Source organism: Semicossyphus pulcher, unplaced genomic scaffold (assembly GCF_022749685.1).
Source record: "Semicossyphus pulcher isolate SPU_LCO1_2020_fin unplaced genomic scaffold, fSemPul1.0.p SCAF_7, whole genome shotgun sequence".
NCBI lineage: Eukaryota > Metazoa > Chordata > Actinopteri > Labriformes > Labridae > Semicossyphus > Semicossyphus pulcher.
This window is the reverse complement of record NW_027211748.1, coordinates 12,899,571-12,916,153: the sequence shown is the minus strand read 5'-3', so window position 1 is coordinate 12,916,153 and position 16,583 is coordinate 12,899,571. Positions and strand designations below refer to the sequence as shown.

Genomic DNA, 16,583 nt, shown 5'->3' with positions numbered 1-16,583 from the left:
TTTGTCGGAGATGCAATCTATTCCATACTGTCTTCTCTTGATAGTTAATTAGGTGTCAGCAGCACAACCGAGGTAATTTAACCTTCATCAGGCTATATCACATGAGAAGATAATGTGAGGGAATTATTCATTGCATATTTTAGAGGAACATGAAAAAAGCTTTACTTACAGACTCCAGACTTAAGTGAGGATGAATGGGTAGAATGCAAAATTCAAAATTCAGCAGTGATAGATTCATTAGTGAAACAGTGTGCTCATTGGGCAGCAATGATGGAGACTGGGTGGATGTGTAAAATAAAAAAAGTCTCATACACACATTTACGTAGATTAAGAGTCCAAGAATTGACACTTCATAATCCTTAAGATCTAACATGCAGTAAACAGCAATTATCTAAGGGCAATCTGATCAAAATCTCACACCAAATGATCAATAGAGCCTGCAGGCTGAGAGACAACTGGATGAATCCTAAATTACTGATGTTTATGACATTCAAAAAGCATTTTTTTCTCAGAGGAGTCTGGAGCGCATAACCATAAAATTCAAATCAAAAACAATACAGGAAAAACCCAGCGATCATGATTAGAAATAATAGCATTTTATAACTTGAAAAACAATTTCAAATTATTGTACATTGACAATCCCCTGTTTTAACTTTGAAGAGATATATTGTAAGATATTTTGTCTGTCCGTGCATTGATAAAAGAGTCTCATTTAAATATAATGTGCATGAGTAAGTCAAATCAAACAATGACCAAATAAGTGCCGACCTCAAAGTGACCTTAAAATGATGAAAACTTCTGTAGGGTGTTGTAATCTGAAATAAGAAGACATTGTTTTTTGAGAGTTAATTGAATTTGTACCAGAAGGACCTCTGTGGGACATCTATGAGAGCCATATTAAAATTGGTTGGTGTAGTTTAAATCCCTTTACGAAATAATTTACATTTAAATGTTTAAAAAATTCAATATAATGGGCTAAAACAGAAAAGAAAAATCATAATGTTAGATAAGACCACCATTTACTCCACACTGGCTACCACACACTGCGAGTGAACATGACTATTACGTGTTAATATTATAATACTCCGTCATATGGGATGATGGCTGACATAGGGGACCCCGCTCCGTCCCAGCAGTGAAATTGGCTGTGTGACCAGTAGGGAGAGACAGTGAGATGGGCGGTTTATAGACTAGTGGCTGGGGCTCTTATTGTTTTTGTGTGTAGGACTGGATGGGAGGGAGCAGCAGCAGCCTCAGTACCAGGCAGTGCTCTCCCTCTCAGTACTGACTGGATAGATAGAGGAGGAGGCTGCTGCTACATGCTGCCGCCGCCGCTCCTGCTGCTACCGCTGCTCCTGCCTTTGTCGTAGAGAGGAACCTTTTACACCGCGGCCACACTTGTGCCAGAGGGATATTCTTTTTATTTTTTACTTCTTTCTTTCTTTTTTTTTACAAGGATTCCGAAGGGGGAAATTAAACAGTCACGGCCGTACCAATGTACTCACTACACGAGGGCAGCGGTCTGTTCCTGCTGGCGGTCTTGGCAGGACTGCAGGTAATGTAATTTCAAACCGGTTTCAAGCTAGCGGAGTTACACCGGACAGTTTTGGGTGCCTTTTTTTCACTGGAGATGCTGTTTGTTGAGTTACAAGACCGGTGTAGCTGCTAGCTTTTCCAACAGGCACTTTACACGGCGTGCAGTTTAGAAACAGTGTCGTGAATGTAGCAAAAATGAACGGTTAGGAACGTCTAGCAAGCGTTGGAATATCAGCCAACGGCTCTTTTGACTATGCGCACGAGACGCTATGTTGTTTGAAACTACGCACATCTAAATTAATTATTTATTGTTAGAATAATTTAAATTCGCGATGACGTAGCCTTATTTAAGAGTTCATTTAGCTGAATCTTTTATTGCGTAAAAGTTGAACGATTCAGGCCCACATTAACCTAGTTTTTACTCGGTTATATTTAGTTTAGGTTTAATATTTATGTAGATTGCTGCAGCGTGTCCCCAGCTGAGATAATTGTCTGTCTTGTAAAAGCCGTCATGAGCAACAATGAAAAGTAGCCTACTGTAGAATATCGTGGCAGTACATTATTTATAGCCAAACTGAATGTAATAGTGATGGGGAAATGATTGTTCTCTAAACCCAGGGATGGAAACTGTCCGTGTAGTGGAGTGTTTTTGTGGAAATGTATTTTCAATGTGACTACTTTGTTGTAACAGTGCTCCCTGAGAACCTGCACAGTTAAATAATGCAGTTTCAGCAGATGAAATAGTTAGTTGCAAAGGATTGTTACATGTTGAAATGCATATATCCTGCTGTAGTGCTTGAATTCCCGGCTCTGCTCCTCCCCCTCTCTGCCAGCATTTTCCATTTAAATTCCTCTGATTAAGAATGGCAAGTGGCACGGATACCCACAATGCTCTTTTTCAGCAGGACTCCTCTCGTTTTACATTCTTTTGAGAGTGCATGCAAAGAAATAGGGCCAGGCTTCTGTTCCTAGGAGCTGAATCAATGCTGAGGTTGTGTGATGGAGTATATTTGGAAACCAGAGCATTTTATTCAGTTGTGATTTCTTTCATTCTTGCTCAATACTTTTACAGAAACACAGTGACTCACATTTGTTTGCCCCCTTTGCAACATCCTCTATTATTCCCCAAATCTTTTGTGTGACACCTTAAGCACAGAGTTTTCCTTTTCAAAACCAGGCAAAATAGCACTATATTGATCACACTCTTAGCTCTGCAGTTTCTTTAGACATCAGCAGTTGTTATTTCTTGTTTACTCTGACTTTACTCATGTTTATTCCTCCACCAGTGGATCGTTAGCATTTACTTTTTATTCCCTTGTTTCTGTACTTCAAAGTGGAGTGTTTGTCCAGAGCGGCGTGTTGATCAGAGGGGCCGACCGAGAGAGAGTTGGTCGTAACCCTTGCCTGTGCCTGGGCCTCTCCTGGGGGACAAATGGAGCTTGTTCTTGCCTAGCCATGCTTTTTGGCTAATGCTTAACCCTTTTGGCCTCATTATCCTAATTGCGGTCCCCGCTATAAAAACAACAGATGCTTTTGTACAACTGCAGGGACTTCAGAACGTGACCAAGAGGTTTTAGAGGCAACAGAGTGCATTTTTTAAGGTTGATTTATGACTCATCCCCCCCCTTTTTCTTTACCATTTCCCCCCTCCCCCCACGTCACAGATTGCAGCAGAGGGCAGGGGCACCCCACTATGCCGGCCGGGCTTCTCTGAAGATGTATACAAGGTTGTGGTGCCAGATATGACGGAGAGAGGACAGCCCCTTTTTAACGGTGAGTGCTGAAATATTCCTGCTAGTGCTGCTGTTCTGGGCCGGAAGCTTGTTATGTCTATGTTTGAGTGTGTGTGTCAGCGTGCGTATCAGTTGAGCGTGCTTGCCTACATGTGTTACATTTTAGGGAGGAACAGAACAAGCCTACCATATTTAAACAATTAGCCGCAGTGTAGCCGTGTGGTGTTGAAAGTCGTGTAGTTTTCCTTGTAAACCAGCTCAAATGTGGTTCAGCTTTATGGAGCTCCTGTCCATTTTGCTTACATGCGGTTTTTTTCCTTCAGCAGACACAAACACAAGCAGATTTTTTTTATGTGACCATACACTATGAGATAACAGTTTGTGTTGTGCAAATTGGCATTTTGTTGAAACAAATATTAGCTGTCTTTTTTTATGAGTAACATGAAAGCTTTGTTGATTGAACCAGGGACATTTGTTGCGCAACTTTAATCAAGCAAATATCCTAACTTGCATGCCAAACATGCCATGCCTTGAGCTGGAGCCTTTGTAATTTTCATTTCACATTATTTAGCATTCAATGTTTCCTTATTTAAAATCCCCTCTATTAACTTCCTCCTTTACTACTTTCACTTCACTTTAAACCACATGCAGAAAGCATATCTTTCCCTTACTCTCAACACATGTGCCTAAAGGTTGTTCCTAGAATTGTATGGTAATGTGTCCAATTGCAGTATTACATTGCTACGCCCACTCAGTGGCACAAATAACAACAATTTTAGCATCTTTCAAAGTGTTTGTTGAGCAATTGTCCTTCTGTGAGAAACCCAGTTGTAGTAGTTTCATATTTTTTCTAAGCAACAACCTGGTGCAAACAAGAAAGTGAAAAAGGAATAAATAAGTAGTCCATTACATAGCAGCAGGCATGACCAATAGAGCTTCTTTGGAGTTTAATTTTGGAAAATGAGGATGCAGCTGCCGTGAAACACTGTGCAATCCTACAGTCGGTAATAAAACTGGAATATATCACCAGTGTGCCATTAGAGAGGTTAGAGCCTTGAGGTCATTTGGACCAGAAAACATTCTCGCTTGTGTTGGATTTCACAGCTAGTGCCTAAAACTTGCATGCTGCCGTTGGTGTGAGTCAGAGAGGTGGTGGGGGAGGTAGCAATGACGAGGGAAGAAAGGAGAGAGGGAAGCGAGTGCTTAGATGGGTGGGTACAGCTTTCACTGGGCTTTACCTTGTGCACAAGTTTCCGTTTGATCCTGCAGGTGATGGATTTCCCTCTGTTGGCTTGTGGATGAGCCGTGACCGGGGGTAATCAGGTTCCCTTTTGTTTGCCCCCCCTATTCTGTCTCTCCCCTTTTCTCTACCGTCCCCTCCCCCCAGCGAGTTGTTGCTCGGTGGAGATTTCCTTGACAGAGAGGGGCACTCCTGTGTCATTGTAATGCAGCAAGGCTCAGCAGCGTGGGATGATGTTAATGAAACTGCATTCTCTAATGAAAAGCTCCTGTGGCATGTTTTGAAAGACAAAGCCCCCACAGAGTGGAGAGTATGGCCCAACTCTCAACTTTGCTTTCACCATGCTGTTTTGGGATATTGTTTTTGACCAGGAGCTGAGTTCTTTTTTTTTCAAATTGATGTGTCTGTAGCCCCATGTAGCTTTCTAATGCTTTAAGTTCCTTTGCATTTCATTAACTTTGTCAATGGTGCCTGAACCGCCATAGCTAATGAATGGAAAGGCATTTAGTGAGTCTGTGAATCCTGTTGGAGTCATCTTATTAACATTACCCAAAAGTCTGAAGACGCTCCTAAAGAAAACATAGAATGTGTCTTGTTTTAAAACCCAGTCAGCCAACAGTTTACATATGCTCCTTAAATGATTTGGTAGTTAGCTTATTTAAAAAACAATCTGTAATACCATCGGCCCATTGTGTAAGATGTCAGTAATTTGAGTCTCTTGCTCATATTGTATTGCTTTTGACCCCAGAACATAGCGGGGGTGAGCTGTTAGATATCTCTGTCCCATCTAATTGCATTCTCGTCTTTGTTATTGATCAAGAGAATACACATCCTGAGGTCTGTAAAACCTGGAAATGGTAGCACTTCACATTCAAACATCTGGCATTGTATGCGCTAAATGAAAGACATCCTGTGGATTTGATGATGGCAATTGTGGCCAACCAGTTAACAGAGCTATTTGACTGTAAGATTTAATCACATTCCTGGAGGCGTAAACTAGACTTTTAACTGTAAGCCGGCCAAGAGATGCCCCATTGATTCTCAATAGATTTGTTAAAATGCGTGTCTTCAAAGTTGCTTGGGAGAGCAGCACAGGGAATAGCCAGGAAGGACAATTATTCTTCTACGAGAAGTCCTCTCCAATGATCCATTAAAGGGAGGTTACGCTCATTGTTTGCAGATGCAAAACCATATCAGGCTTAGCGGAGCCCACATGACCTTGCTTTTAGGGTTGGAATATTTGCTCTGGCCTGATACCGAGTGGAGGGAAACGACCAAACATTGTTAGCTCCTATCAGACCACCGTAAACATGAAAGCAGCTTTAAACGTTTGTGCAGCGTTTCCTCTTATCTTGTTTAGTCACTTGATAAAGCGACTTGTTTTACTAAATTGCATTTAATTTCAGGTAGGCTGCGGGTGATTTGCCCCTGGGTGTCTAATGGAATTCTGGTGGCTTTGGAGAGCTGACACACATTGTGCAGTTTTTTCCAGATGAGGCCTTTAAAGCAGGGTTGCAGAGTGAGTCAGTCGGAGCATTATTCAGCAGAGGTTTCCCTCCCGAAAAACTGGGTTAATGAAAAGCCCAAAAGCCTAATTGGGCTTAATACACTCTCTTATGCTGCTGTTCTTCCGTCCCTACCCCCAACCATCTATTCTGCTTTCATTTTTCCTCCCCGCACCCCACCGCCCTGTGTTGTACTTAATTTTCTTGACAATTATGCGAGCTCTGGTGATGAAAGAGAAGTATGTCTGTAGTCTGCCTTAGCTTCAGTTCAAATGCTTTTAGTGTAAGCGTGTCAAGAGGGTCCAGTGAGCCGGCTCCACAGATGAGTTGGGGGGGGGAGGGACTTACAGTTGACTAGTTTAATAATGTGATTGTAACAATTAGTGTCAACGTCAGCAATGAGAACATGGACTGGAAAGCTCTCTGGAGCTATAAATGTATCTTGGAATCTGCAGTTAATCCATCATTAGGTGTAATCACCTCTCTTTGCTGTTTGTTTAAGGCAGACCTGTTAAACAAACCAAACTTCACCCCTTTGACAAGAAAAACATTTTACTCGTGAAATCTTGAATTTTGCACCGACTGAACCCATTTTTATGTTGTTCTGGTTCTCTGCGCTCTGTTAAGATTGTGATAGCTCTTGGGTACAGCTGGGGCCACTCAGATGTGTTTAAGGGGCCCCAGTGTTTGGTGAGACGTGACCCTGCTCGACCCTCTCCTGTAAACTGGGCCAAGTGCTCAGCGACATACTCTCTTTCCTGAGCGCAGATTCGGGATGGGGCCGGTGGGGGTTTTCCTGGTGAGGTGTAGATGAATGAAAGACCAGCCAAAGAGGCCCTGACCCCTCACCAGGGAGGCCGCAATTGGACTGCACCCCTACCTGATGTTGTTCTGACCTACGGGGTTGATCGTTCATCACTTGGAGAAACAGACAGAGGACGTTTTCACAAAAACAGGTTTCAGGCAGTCATAGCGAGTTTGTTAGTACTTCTCCTCCAACTGCATGATGGACAGTAAATAATGATTATGGCCCTTGTGGTATTGGCCAAGGACTATAAGGAAATGTCTTCGGGAACGGTGCAGAATTTCAATTTTCTATCTAGCTCTGTTGTTTATTGAAATATTCAATATATGTTGATAACTTTGAGGAAAGGCCTGGGACGGGCATATCTGCCGAAGCCCACAGTGTCAGAAAAAGAGCGTCCGCCACTCAGATCTTTATGTTTGAGGTGTATGAGGTCTGCATTGATGTCTGTGCCTGTGCTGAATAATTCACTAGCCAAACATGACTTTCTTAATATTCAAATCCCTGTTCAAGATGACACCCTATAGAGCACAGAGGAGCCATCACACAGCTGATAAGAAAAATGAAGAAAGGCACGAGACACTGTGAAGCTCTTCCTTTTTAATTGTATAGCAGCTTCTGCGTGTTTCACATATTCTCTTTGTCATTGTGAGAACGACCCCATGAGCATTTTTTTCTCTTTTAGGTTGGGTTCAAACTCTTGGGTTGCCTCCTTTAATATTTATAATCTAAGGCTGCAGATTGACTCTAAGTTTGTTTGTAAGAGCAGTTCATTGCCCCCATCCCCCATCCTTTTTTTTCAGGAAGTGGATCAATGAATCCAGGGTCTTTGTTTGCGGTGATCAATATGTTGTAATGAAGGCTGCGCTCCAGTTCCCAGCCAAAGCATCGGTGGCGGGTTGGGGTTGAATTCCTTTTATTCTTTATTGTTATCAGGCTGCATAAATTTATTTTCATCTCCCTGTCACTGTGGGGTTTTTTTGCTCTGGGAGCGCCATGGCCTAGATATCCACAGCATATTGTGATGGCAGATTGGATCTTGGCAGTGTATGGTTTTGGGGGAGTAACCTTTGATGCAGTTCGCCTACAGTATAACAAGGAAGTGGAGTAAGTGGAGTGCTCTAGTAGGGCCAACACAGCCATTCGTCACAGAATCGCAGCTCCTTTGCAGTCTTAAATCTATATCGTAAAAATGAAATAATAATGTTGGCGTACTGAAGCGAGTGCACCCATGTGCGGCTAATTTGTGGGTGTGCTTTCTGAGCCTGCTGGGTGGCATGGCGGAACAGAAAGAACATATTTTATTTATGTCTGACCTTTTTTAGGCTCTACGTTCTGAACCAAAACAAAGGCTGGTCTGAAAATAATCTCTCCTTACTTGGAGGCAGACGGGGACTTGAAAAATGCCTCCGTGTAGATAAAGTATTTTGTAGAGGCAGACATTATCCTGATGGCTTCTCGTCACCTCTGCTCATATCGCTCTTATCAGCTTCAGGCCCTGCCCTCTGCTGTTGGCACCTAACTGTGTGTGGCTCTGACATTGGTCAGTAGTTAAGGTGTCCCTCGCTCGTGCCTGTGTGAGTGTGTGGGGGGTTTGTCCTTGGCATATAATTAGCTTTAACCCAGACGGCTCCTGGTCACACAGACTTCTATAACTAGCTGTTCTTAAAACTGAAAATCAGCAGTCAGACTGTGCTGTATAATCCCACTGTGACTACTTAAATATAGGATGTCATTTGTTTTTCACAAGGTTGCGTGTAACTAGATTTGCCGAATCAAAATTTAATTGTCTGTCATGACTGACAGGGACTAGGTGCAGATCTGAAAGGCAGACCTTTTAACCGTATTGCTTCTTCACACAGTCATGTGAAGGTTAGACGGGTTTTATAGGTTATTTGGTTCTGGATCACACCTGGGCCCCTCCATCCCTGACGCCATATTGCTGAGGTTTTAAAATTGATGTGTGTTCTCTCATCTAAAGGACTGTCACAAGAGGAAAGATTTATTTCTTTTTCTAAAACAATCTTTTCCTATTGGTCGTGACGTGAGAAAGACAGAGCTGGAATCCCTCTTAGTGATTTTGGTTCAGCTGGCACACTGGTTCTTTTATTAAACGTGAAGAACACCCAGGAAGTGCATAAGATGACCCTGCTATGTAATGAGGCCGTGTATAAATAGCTATATTGACCTGACTTTCTGCATATATTCCTCTTTATAACTAGGCTAGTGTTATTTTTCACAAGTGAAATGTTAGAACGAGTGCGGAAAAGAAAATGCCAGCTTGCACTTAGAAGACAATACATCAGCCCTCCGAGTGAATTGTTTACTTTTCTAGGGACTGATTTGTGGATTTCGCTGCCATTTTTCTTCTGTTGAACGGCCTCTTTTTTGGCTGGTAGAGCAAACAGCTCCATATCTCTTTCACAGATCCTGTCTCTACAAAGAAAGCTCTGTTTGCAGTGTTGCCCCAGCTGTTTATTGTGCAATACCCCCGTTCGATTTTGCCCACAGTTTCTCCCTTTGCGGTGCTTGTTTTTCTCATTATGTTAAGCTAGATTAGAGTAAAAAAGAGCCTTTGCTCCACGTTTTCCATCGGCAGGCATGTGAACGGAAGTAACACCAAGTCCCTGCTACTTTCTCTCTTTCTCGTTAAACCTTTTGTCCCTGAGGCAATACGTTTAGCTTCTTTTACCTTTAGCTTTGTTGCTGCTGGACAAGAGGACATTCACTGGCTGCCCAGATGTAGATTCAACAGCACTAAACGACAGGCAGACACAGCGTCTTTGTGCACAGGGTCAAACAGGGAAGCTAATACTCAAATGAATATATTAATGAGACCGTTTGAGCAAATGTAGAAAATAGAAACAAAACTATCCTTGTGTTTAGCCCTGTTCTGTATGCGAGTGACACACATAGCTCACATTTTCAAACCTCATGCTGCGTTCAAGAGGCTACATGAATTGGCACGCTATTTTCCCCCCCGACAACAAAAGAGAAATTTGAAGCAGGGACATGTTAATTGACCCAGATACTGTAACCATGTTTCACAAAGACCAATATCCTGCCTGAGAAGAGATGTCTACCTCCTGCCGGCCACGCCGACTATTGTGTTCCGGCAGGGGCTTCAATTTCAACGCACCAGCGCCTCTCTGGACACTAGCCTCTGATGAGTCGCTAGGTCGTATCCCGTGACATTCTCTTCTCCTTTTTATACAAGCCTCTGTCACCTCCACCACTCCCTCCCTTCCCCCCGCCACACGTGCGCTTTAAGATGGAGGAGCTCCCTCCGCTCCATACAGTGATTGATGGGACTTAATTGAGTAATGCAAGGACAGTACTGTAGCATTTAGTCCTTTATTCTACAACTGAGTTTGTTTCCTGGAGTGACCTTGGTTGCTTCACGGCTCCAGTCATGAGTGTGATGTGCGATTTTAGTAGTGTTGGTAATATCTTTGATAGATGGCTGTCTGAGGTTTTGTGGAGGTTGTGTTTTTTTTTTATAGTTTCTTATGAGAAGTCTCGGTGGTGTGTCCGCCGCCGCTGTAGAAAACAGGATATGAATACAGTTCCATTCAAACTGATTGATCTTATCTTTCCTGTGAGTTGTGAGGTGAGAGTTGTTTCTATTTTGTACTTGTCTTACAAACTAAAGAACATCATTACTTTTATTTATGGTAGATAAATCTGTTCGTTTAATCTTGATGGGAACATTGCTGAACTGTTGGCTCATCAGATAAGCATATGTAGCCCACCATATTACTTGTCTCAAGTGATCTACTGTTACCAGGCCTTGCTGACACCAGCGTCTGCCATCACCACGCGGATATTATGATTGACCTGCAGCAATTTCTTGTCTCCCATTTGAGCGCGCACTATGGCAGTGAGCAACATATCGCTCTGCGGCCTGCGTTGTCTGAGTTTATATTATCTCTGCCTCTGTCGATATTTACTGAGGCATTAAAGAGCGTGCAGCATGTCGCCACTTTATTTCCTGTAGCAGTGCCTGCTCAGCAGGACAGGGGCTGGAGGGGGGGGATTCTTACTGGAGGGTATAAACGCTGCTACAAGATGAAAGTCTGCTAATTTCCTCAAGCATGTTGAGTCTGACTTGCATAAAATAGCCTTGTGTATTAGGCAAATATGCACCAACGGGGCGCCTCAGACGAAGGCATTTGGCATGGCAGTTTGAATGTAATTTAGATTTAAATATCTGTTGTGAGCACAATGGACAGAATTGTGGCCACAATACAATGGTTTACTGTCTGTAGCAATAAGTGGCTGTCATCATTAATCAAGTTTCACTAAATCAAAAGATTTCCAAACACTTAGTGTCAGAGTTACTCAACCACAAACTGATTTTTTTATACATCTTAACAAACATAAATCTATCAGGAGTAAGAGCAGCATGATCATCCCAACACAGTTCTCCTTCTCCCCACCTGTCAAATGTAAGTCAGATATTCAGGATTTCTTATCTACATGTTTCTACCGAGTCCTGAATGAAAAATACGGGTCTCTTTACCTTCCTTAATGTTTAACTTTCCTCACCAGTTTCTCATTCTCTCTGGCTCGCTGCCATTTCACTCTGGGCAGGTAGATTCTGCTTGTGCGAGGCAGGGAGCTGGCAGCCGCCCTCCATTAGAGCTGCCTGATTAATTCTATTAAAATCAATATTTACATTCATAACTCTGAAATCACATTCGTACATGACAATGATTTTGTGTTTGGATTAGCAGGAGATCAGTTGCATTAAGCCAAACACTCCTAATTCCTCCCTAAATTGCAAATTGAGAATGAAAATGAGTCTGGAAAATAGGAAACCCTGCTGGTAATGTTGAGGGAAAGGAAATAGATTGATCCAGTTCTGACGTTAGCAGGCTTACTAAAATAAGGGGCCACATTCTTTGGCATGAACACTTTTAGATTAAAGGATCAGGATGATAGTTGAAAGTACAATGCAGGCAATTATAGTTTAAGCATTGAAAGGTAACAGATTTGTTCAATATGATGAAACAATGGAGGCCATAAAAACTACCAGATAATCCCTGTTTCCTGGAGGGTCTAATCTCCTGGTATTTGTTGGAGAAACTGAGGTCTCAACAAAGACATTTTAAGGTACTACTTTTTCCAAGGTTGTTACACTGCATTGGTTTACATTATGGGGTAGAGGTGTTGCTATTTTCTGGTCACGTAAAGAAGCAAATACAAATAAAATACAGTGATGAAACGATAATATCAAAAATTAGTGAGTATTTTTTATGTAAAGTGGAGCTGCTTGGCAACACTGACGCAGGTTTTCAACTGATTACCAGCATCCCACCCACCTTCCATCTGATTCCACCAGAATGCAATACACTCCATCTTGCATAGGTCCTGTGTCAGCCCTTCACTCTCACACTAAGTGTTCTAAGCACTGTGACCTTTGTAGAAGATAAGCTTCCTTCGGATGACTTGAAGAGTTTGGAATAACGGCCGCAACCATTAATTTATGGCATTGCTAACCATATGAGGGCTATGAGCCAAGGTTATTGACCTTTCACGCCTGTCACTAGTGATAGAGGGAGCCAGGCCCAGGAGGAAAATGAATTGGGCTTATTAAGGAGCTGGGCTTTGGATCAAACCTAGGGGGCATCTTTATTCTCCAGTTTTCTCTTTCATTTAAATCACGCCTTTTTTTTTTTTCTTACACCGTTTGACCAATTGTCTTCTGCCAAAGAAGAAATTGAGAGCACATACAGCAGGAGTTCCTCTGAATCATAATGCTCCCCTGACTGTGTCTGGGAGAGATCAGGGTGCAATGCGTGAAATGCCTGGAGGATTAACACTTGGAGCACAAAACACATTACAGCAGCACATCTTGAACTGAGGTCATTATTATCAGATGAATGATTTTGCAGACTCAGAATCGCTAATCAGGTTTTTTTTTCCGGCAAAGGCGATTTAAACAGCTCGACAACACTTTGCAGTTTTATTTTCCTCGCAAATCTTTTTGTCCCTGTGTGTCTTTGCTTGTAATTTACTTGTACAATTTGTAGCTGTAAGACAAAGGAGGAAAGCTGGACAGGCATAAAATAAACCATTTGAATAAAATGAAGCATGCAAAGAATGTGTGTGGACTGCCATGGACAGAGAAGATTGAGCACATGTTATTTCAGCCCCATCCTCCCTCTGAGCTCCCAGTCTGTGAAACCCTTGTGGGAGGCAAGGGAGGCATGCATTTATATTGGATCAACATGCTATGATGTTATTTTTCCAGGTCCACTACTTGTGTTTATAATCATACCCGGTCCCTTATGGGGTTCAACTAAAACCATTTTTATTGACTCTGGAGAAGCCTATCTGTGCCTGATGCATTGTTCGTACATAGGACCACAATCACATCCCAGTGGAAATAAGCAATAGATGAAAACAGAGAACTTGTACTATAAATGTATTTTGTTATTAGTGAGCGTCCCTGGTGAGCTCCAACTTAAAGGACATTTTTAATAATGCACATTTGTTCTGTTCGTACATATATCTCAGACATTACAAGCGGCCTTATAGCTAAAACCTCATTTAGAGAGCAGGAACACAGACCGAATCAGTGATGTGCTTCAGCCAGCCTCTGTAGGATTAATTTAGAGGAGCTCGTTGAATTTTTCAAGTGTTTGTTTATTTGCAGGGAGATAGCCAGAGGATGAGGTAAAGGACTAATGCGTCAGTATTTTGTGTGCCTTAGAGTGCTGTTTATAAATGCGATGCGTACTTGTGTGTTTGTGGGACTTATATGCGTGCTTAGATGGACTACTTCTCAAACCGTACAGTACGTACAAAATGGAAAAAAAAACAACTTTATCTCTGCCGCTGGGTAGCAGCGGTACCTATGAGTGGGAGGGCTATTTTGGACCTGAAAAGCTCCATATCGCAGAAGCTTATACCTCGAGCGGGGACTGTGGACAAGTGGGTGCCAGCTGATGGGGGGGGGGAAACATGCACTTAGGGTGTGATCACACAGCAGCCGAATATGGTGTTCACTCTAAAGCTTAAGTTCAAACATAGTGCAGTTACAAAAGCGGAAAAACCACCAAATACTGGGAAAGCTTGAAAAATTCTGCTAAATCTGAGTGTGTATATGCCGTGTTTCCACAGCACGCGCTATAATGCACCCAACAGCTATAAGTGTGCAACATAACAGTAATACCTCACCCTTCACGCACTCACTTCCTGTGTCTTTGAGGTGGGACTCGCCTTTGCCTTTTTCCGTGCTAGATGCCACTTTGTGATAGAGATGAGATGTAACATCCTCCTGTTGCGGGCCATACTGTGGTCTGGGAGCAAATGCTGCACTATAAGCTGAGCACTTCACTTAAAGCTACTAAATTTGTCAGGATGAAAAGCACAAGAAGTCAGTGTTGGTTTATCACAGGCTGGTGGATAAAATCACACCTTTGGTTGTTTGAGCAATCGAGGCAAGCTGAAAAAACACTTCACGGCGCTCATGGTGGCCCTTTGTTGTTTTTACTAGTGTAACTGAGGTTCTGGGTGTTAGTGATGAATAAGGACACACATTTAATTTCCCCATTTATATTCCTCATGCTCTGATGTAGTGTTTAATTTTAAATCTTTGTCAGCGTTTGATAAAGCTATCAATCACTAACTTTTACTATGCTGCCCACCCTATTAGTCATCCGGGTTTCATTTGACTAAGACATATTAAGTCTAAGATTGTGTTTTTATGGAGAATCACCCATTAGCCATTATTCATGTTAGGGATATACAGAAACCTTTTAGGGACAGTACTGTTTGAGAAACATGTCAAGGAGTTTGCAGTTAAATCAACAAACTTCAGAAAGCCTCTTCCCAGCCGACGGGGAACTTCTTCAGACAGCAAAGTCTTAAATAAAGTACGCCGAGGAGGACTTGCCAGGAACGTAAACCATCAGGTTGACATGGCATTATTACTTCAGTATGTAGTGTTTGTTTAAAGCAGCTCCCCCACACACAGCACACACGCACACACACACACACACACACACACACACACACACACACACAAGCAAACAGTTTGTCTTTAAAGCAGGATCTTATTGGATAAATAGCGGAAAAACAACTCCGGTGGACCCGTTTTAAATGTCTCTCCTCTATCCGACCAAGAATGTGTTGTCTTGGAGAGCCGAGGTCAAAAGATACAAACAAGCCTTTGTTCTTCATTTACCAGGCTTATTCTGTGCGCATGGACTGTAGTGGGCAACACTGGCACACATTGTTCCTTTATACGTCTGTTGATAGATTGGGTGGCTGATTGACAGATTTTATTTATTCATGAGCTATAATGCCATATGTTAATTGTCCTTTTTGTTGGAATTAAATGTAGTTGCTAACTTTGTGATTTTTCACAGACTTAAATATACTGCTGGCAGATTATTGATTCAGACTTTAATATTACCAATAAGACTATTAATGCTGTTGAATCCAGACGCATGTTAGCTGATATCCTGCTTGATAAGGCCTTTAAATCATCTGTTATGGAGGTGAGATGATTCATTAGTGTTTTTGGGCCTCGTACACGTACAACCAGCACAATCTCACAGGAAGGCAGCACGGCCAACAAAGACAAACTAACAACCAGAGCTTCCTAACACGAGCACCTGAACTATGGACCTTGAACACGGCTGGCAGGCATTAAAGGGTGCATGTGTGTGCAGCGCTAGGTGTTATGCCCTGCAGACAGCTGGAACAGCATTCTGTAAAACAGCCTATGCAGTGTCTAGCCTCCCCTCAGCCTGTCCTCTGATCACCAGCCTTCATTTATTGGTCTGTCTGCAGTGTGCTTGGAAAATGCAATTGCACCACCATTGATTTGTGTCTGTTTGAAAGAAGGCGGTGCAGATACCGGGCACATGCATACGTTGGAGTGCTCTTCCTTTTACTCCTTTTCTCTCCCTTTTTCTCTCCCCTTTTCTCTCCCTATTTCCATCCCTTTCTCTCTTTCACTCCTCCACTTCTTGCAAATCCATTCTCAGCGTGCCACACAGACAAGGGCGACAGTTCCTTAGCCGCTTATCGTGCCTTCCACCAGACCACCAAGGGGTCTAAGCATGTGTACACAGGCAGCTGTGCACCACTGTTAGACTCCATTCTGTGCAGGATAAGTGGGGATTGGCATGTTCTCTGCCCGTCAGAGAGGGCTTCGCCTGCTCAAAAATGCGACAGCTGGGCAGAGCTTTTTCTCTCCTCCCATATAAGAAAGACGGACTGAAATGAGACATACAGAGACAGAATGAGAGGAGGAACACGGACCCAGAGAGGGGTTGCCTCAGCCTCCCGACTGTGGCTTGGAGCAAAGCAAATGTTGGCACATGTGTTATGAGTTAGCGCCGACATAACTGTTTTTAAGAGTGGCCTAACGCATTAAAGATGTGTGGCTGGCTCCTCGACTTTCATTCTTTACTCTTTATGCTGTAAACACTGAGCAGTAATGGGAGGAAGGGCATAAGAAGAGTAATTTATGTGCGGAGGAGAAGCCCGAGATGAGCCCTCCCTCCGGGATTAATGGGAGTCTCTGTCTCTGTTCACAGGAAATATGAAAGGCCCTTTGTTGGTAAAGGGCTTGCTGCTGCCAGCAAATAACTACCCCCTGTCATATCGAAAATCCCCCAACCTCTAAATTCATTGCCCCCTCTGCTGCTCATCCTTCACCCCCTTTTTTTTTTTATAAGCCTATGTGTTTTCTGTCAAAGTCGCTCATTTATGATTCTACGCTGTGCCTGCTGTACAGAAGCCCA

At 42.8% G+C, this 16,583-nt stretch overlaps 1 protein-coding gene across 1 annotated transcript in view; it reads left to right on the top strand.

Annotated features, from left to right (window-relative positions):
• Positions 1-1,304: 1,304 nt before the first annotated feature.
• The window catches only part of cdh2 (cadherin 2, type 1, N-cadherin (neuronal)), a 59,094-nt gene continuing 43,815 nt past the window's right edge, over positions 1,305-16,583 (top strand). Inside the window, exons 1-2 of the mRNA XM_069684245.1 lie at positions 1,305-1,555; positions 3,201-3,309. Of these exons, the coding sequence (XP_069540346.1) occupies positions 1,496-1,555; positions 3,201-3,309 (169 nt within the window). The 5' untranslated portion in view covers positions 1,305-1,495. The remainder of the gene's footprint in view (positions 1,556-3,200; positions 3,310-16,583) is intronic.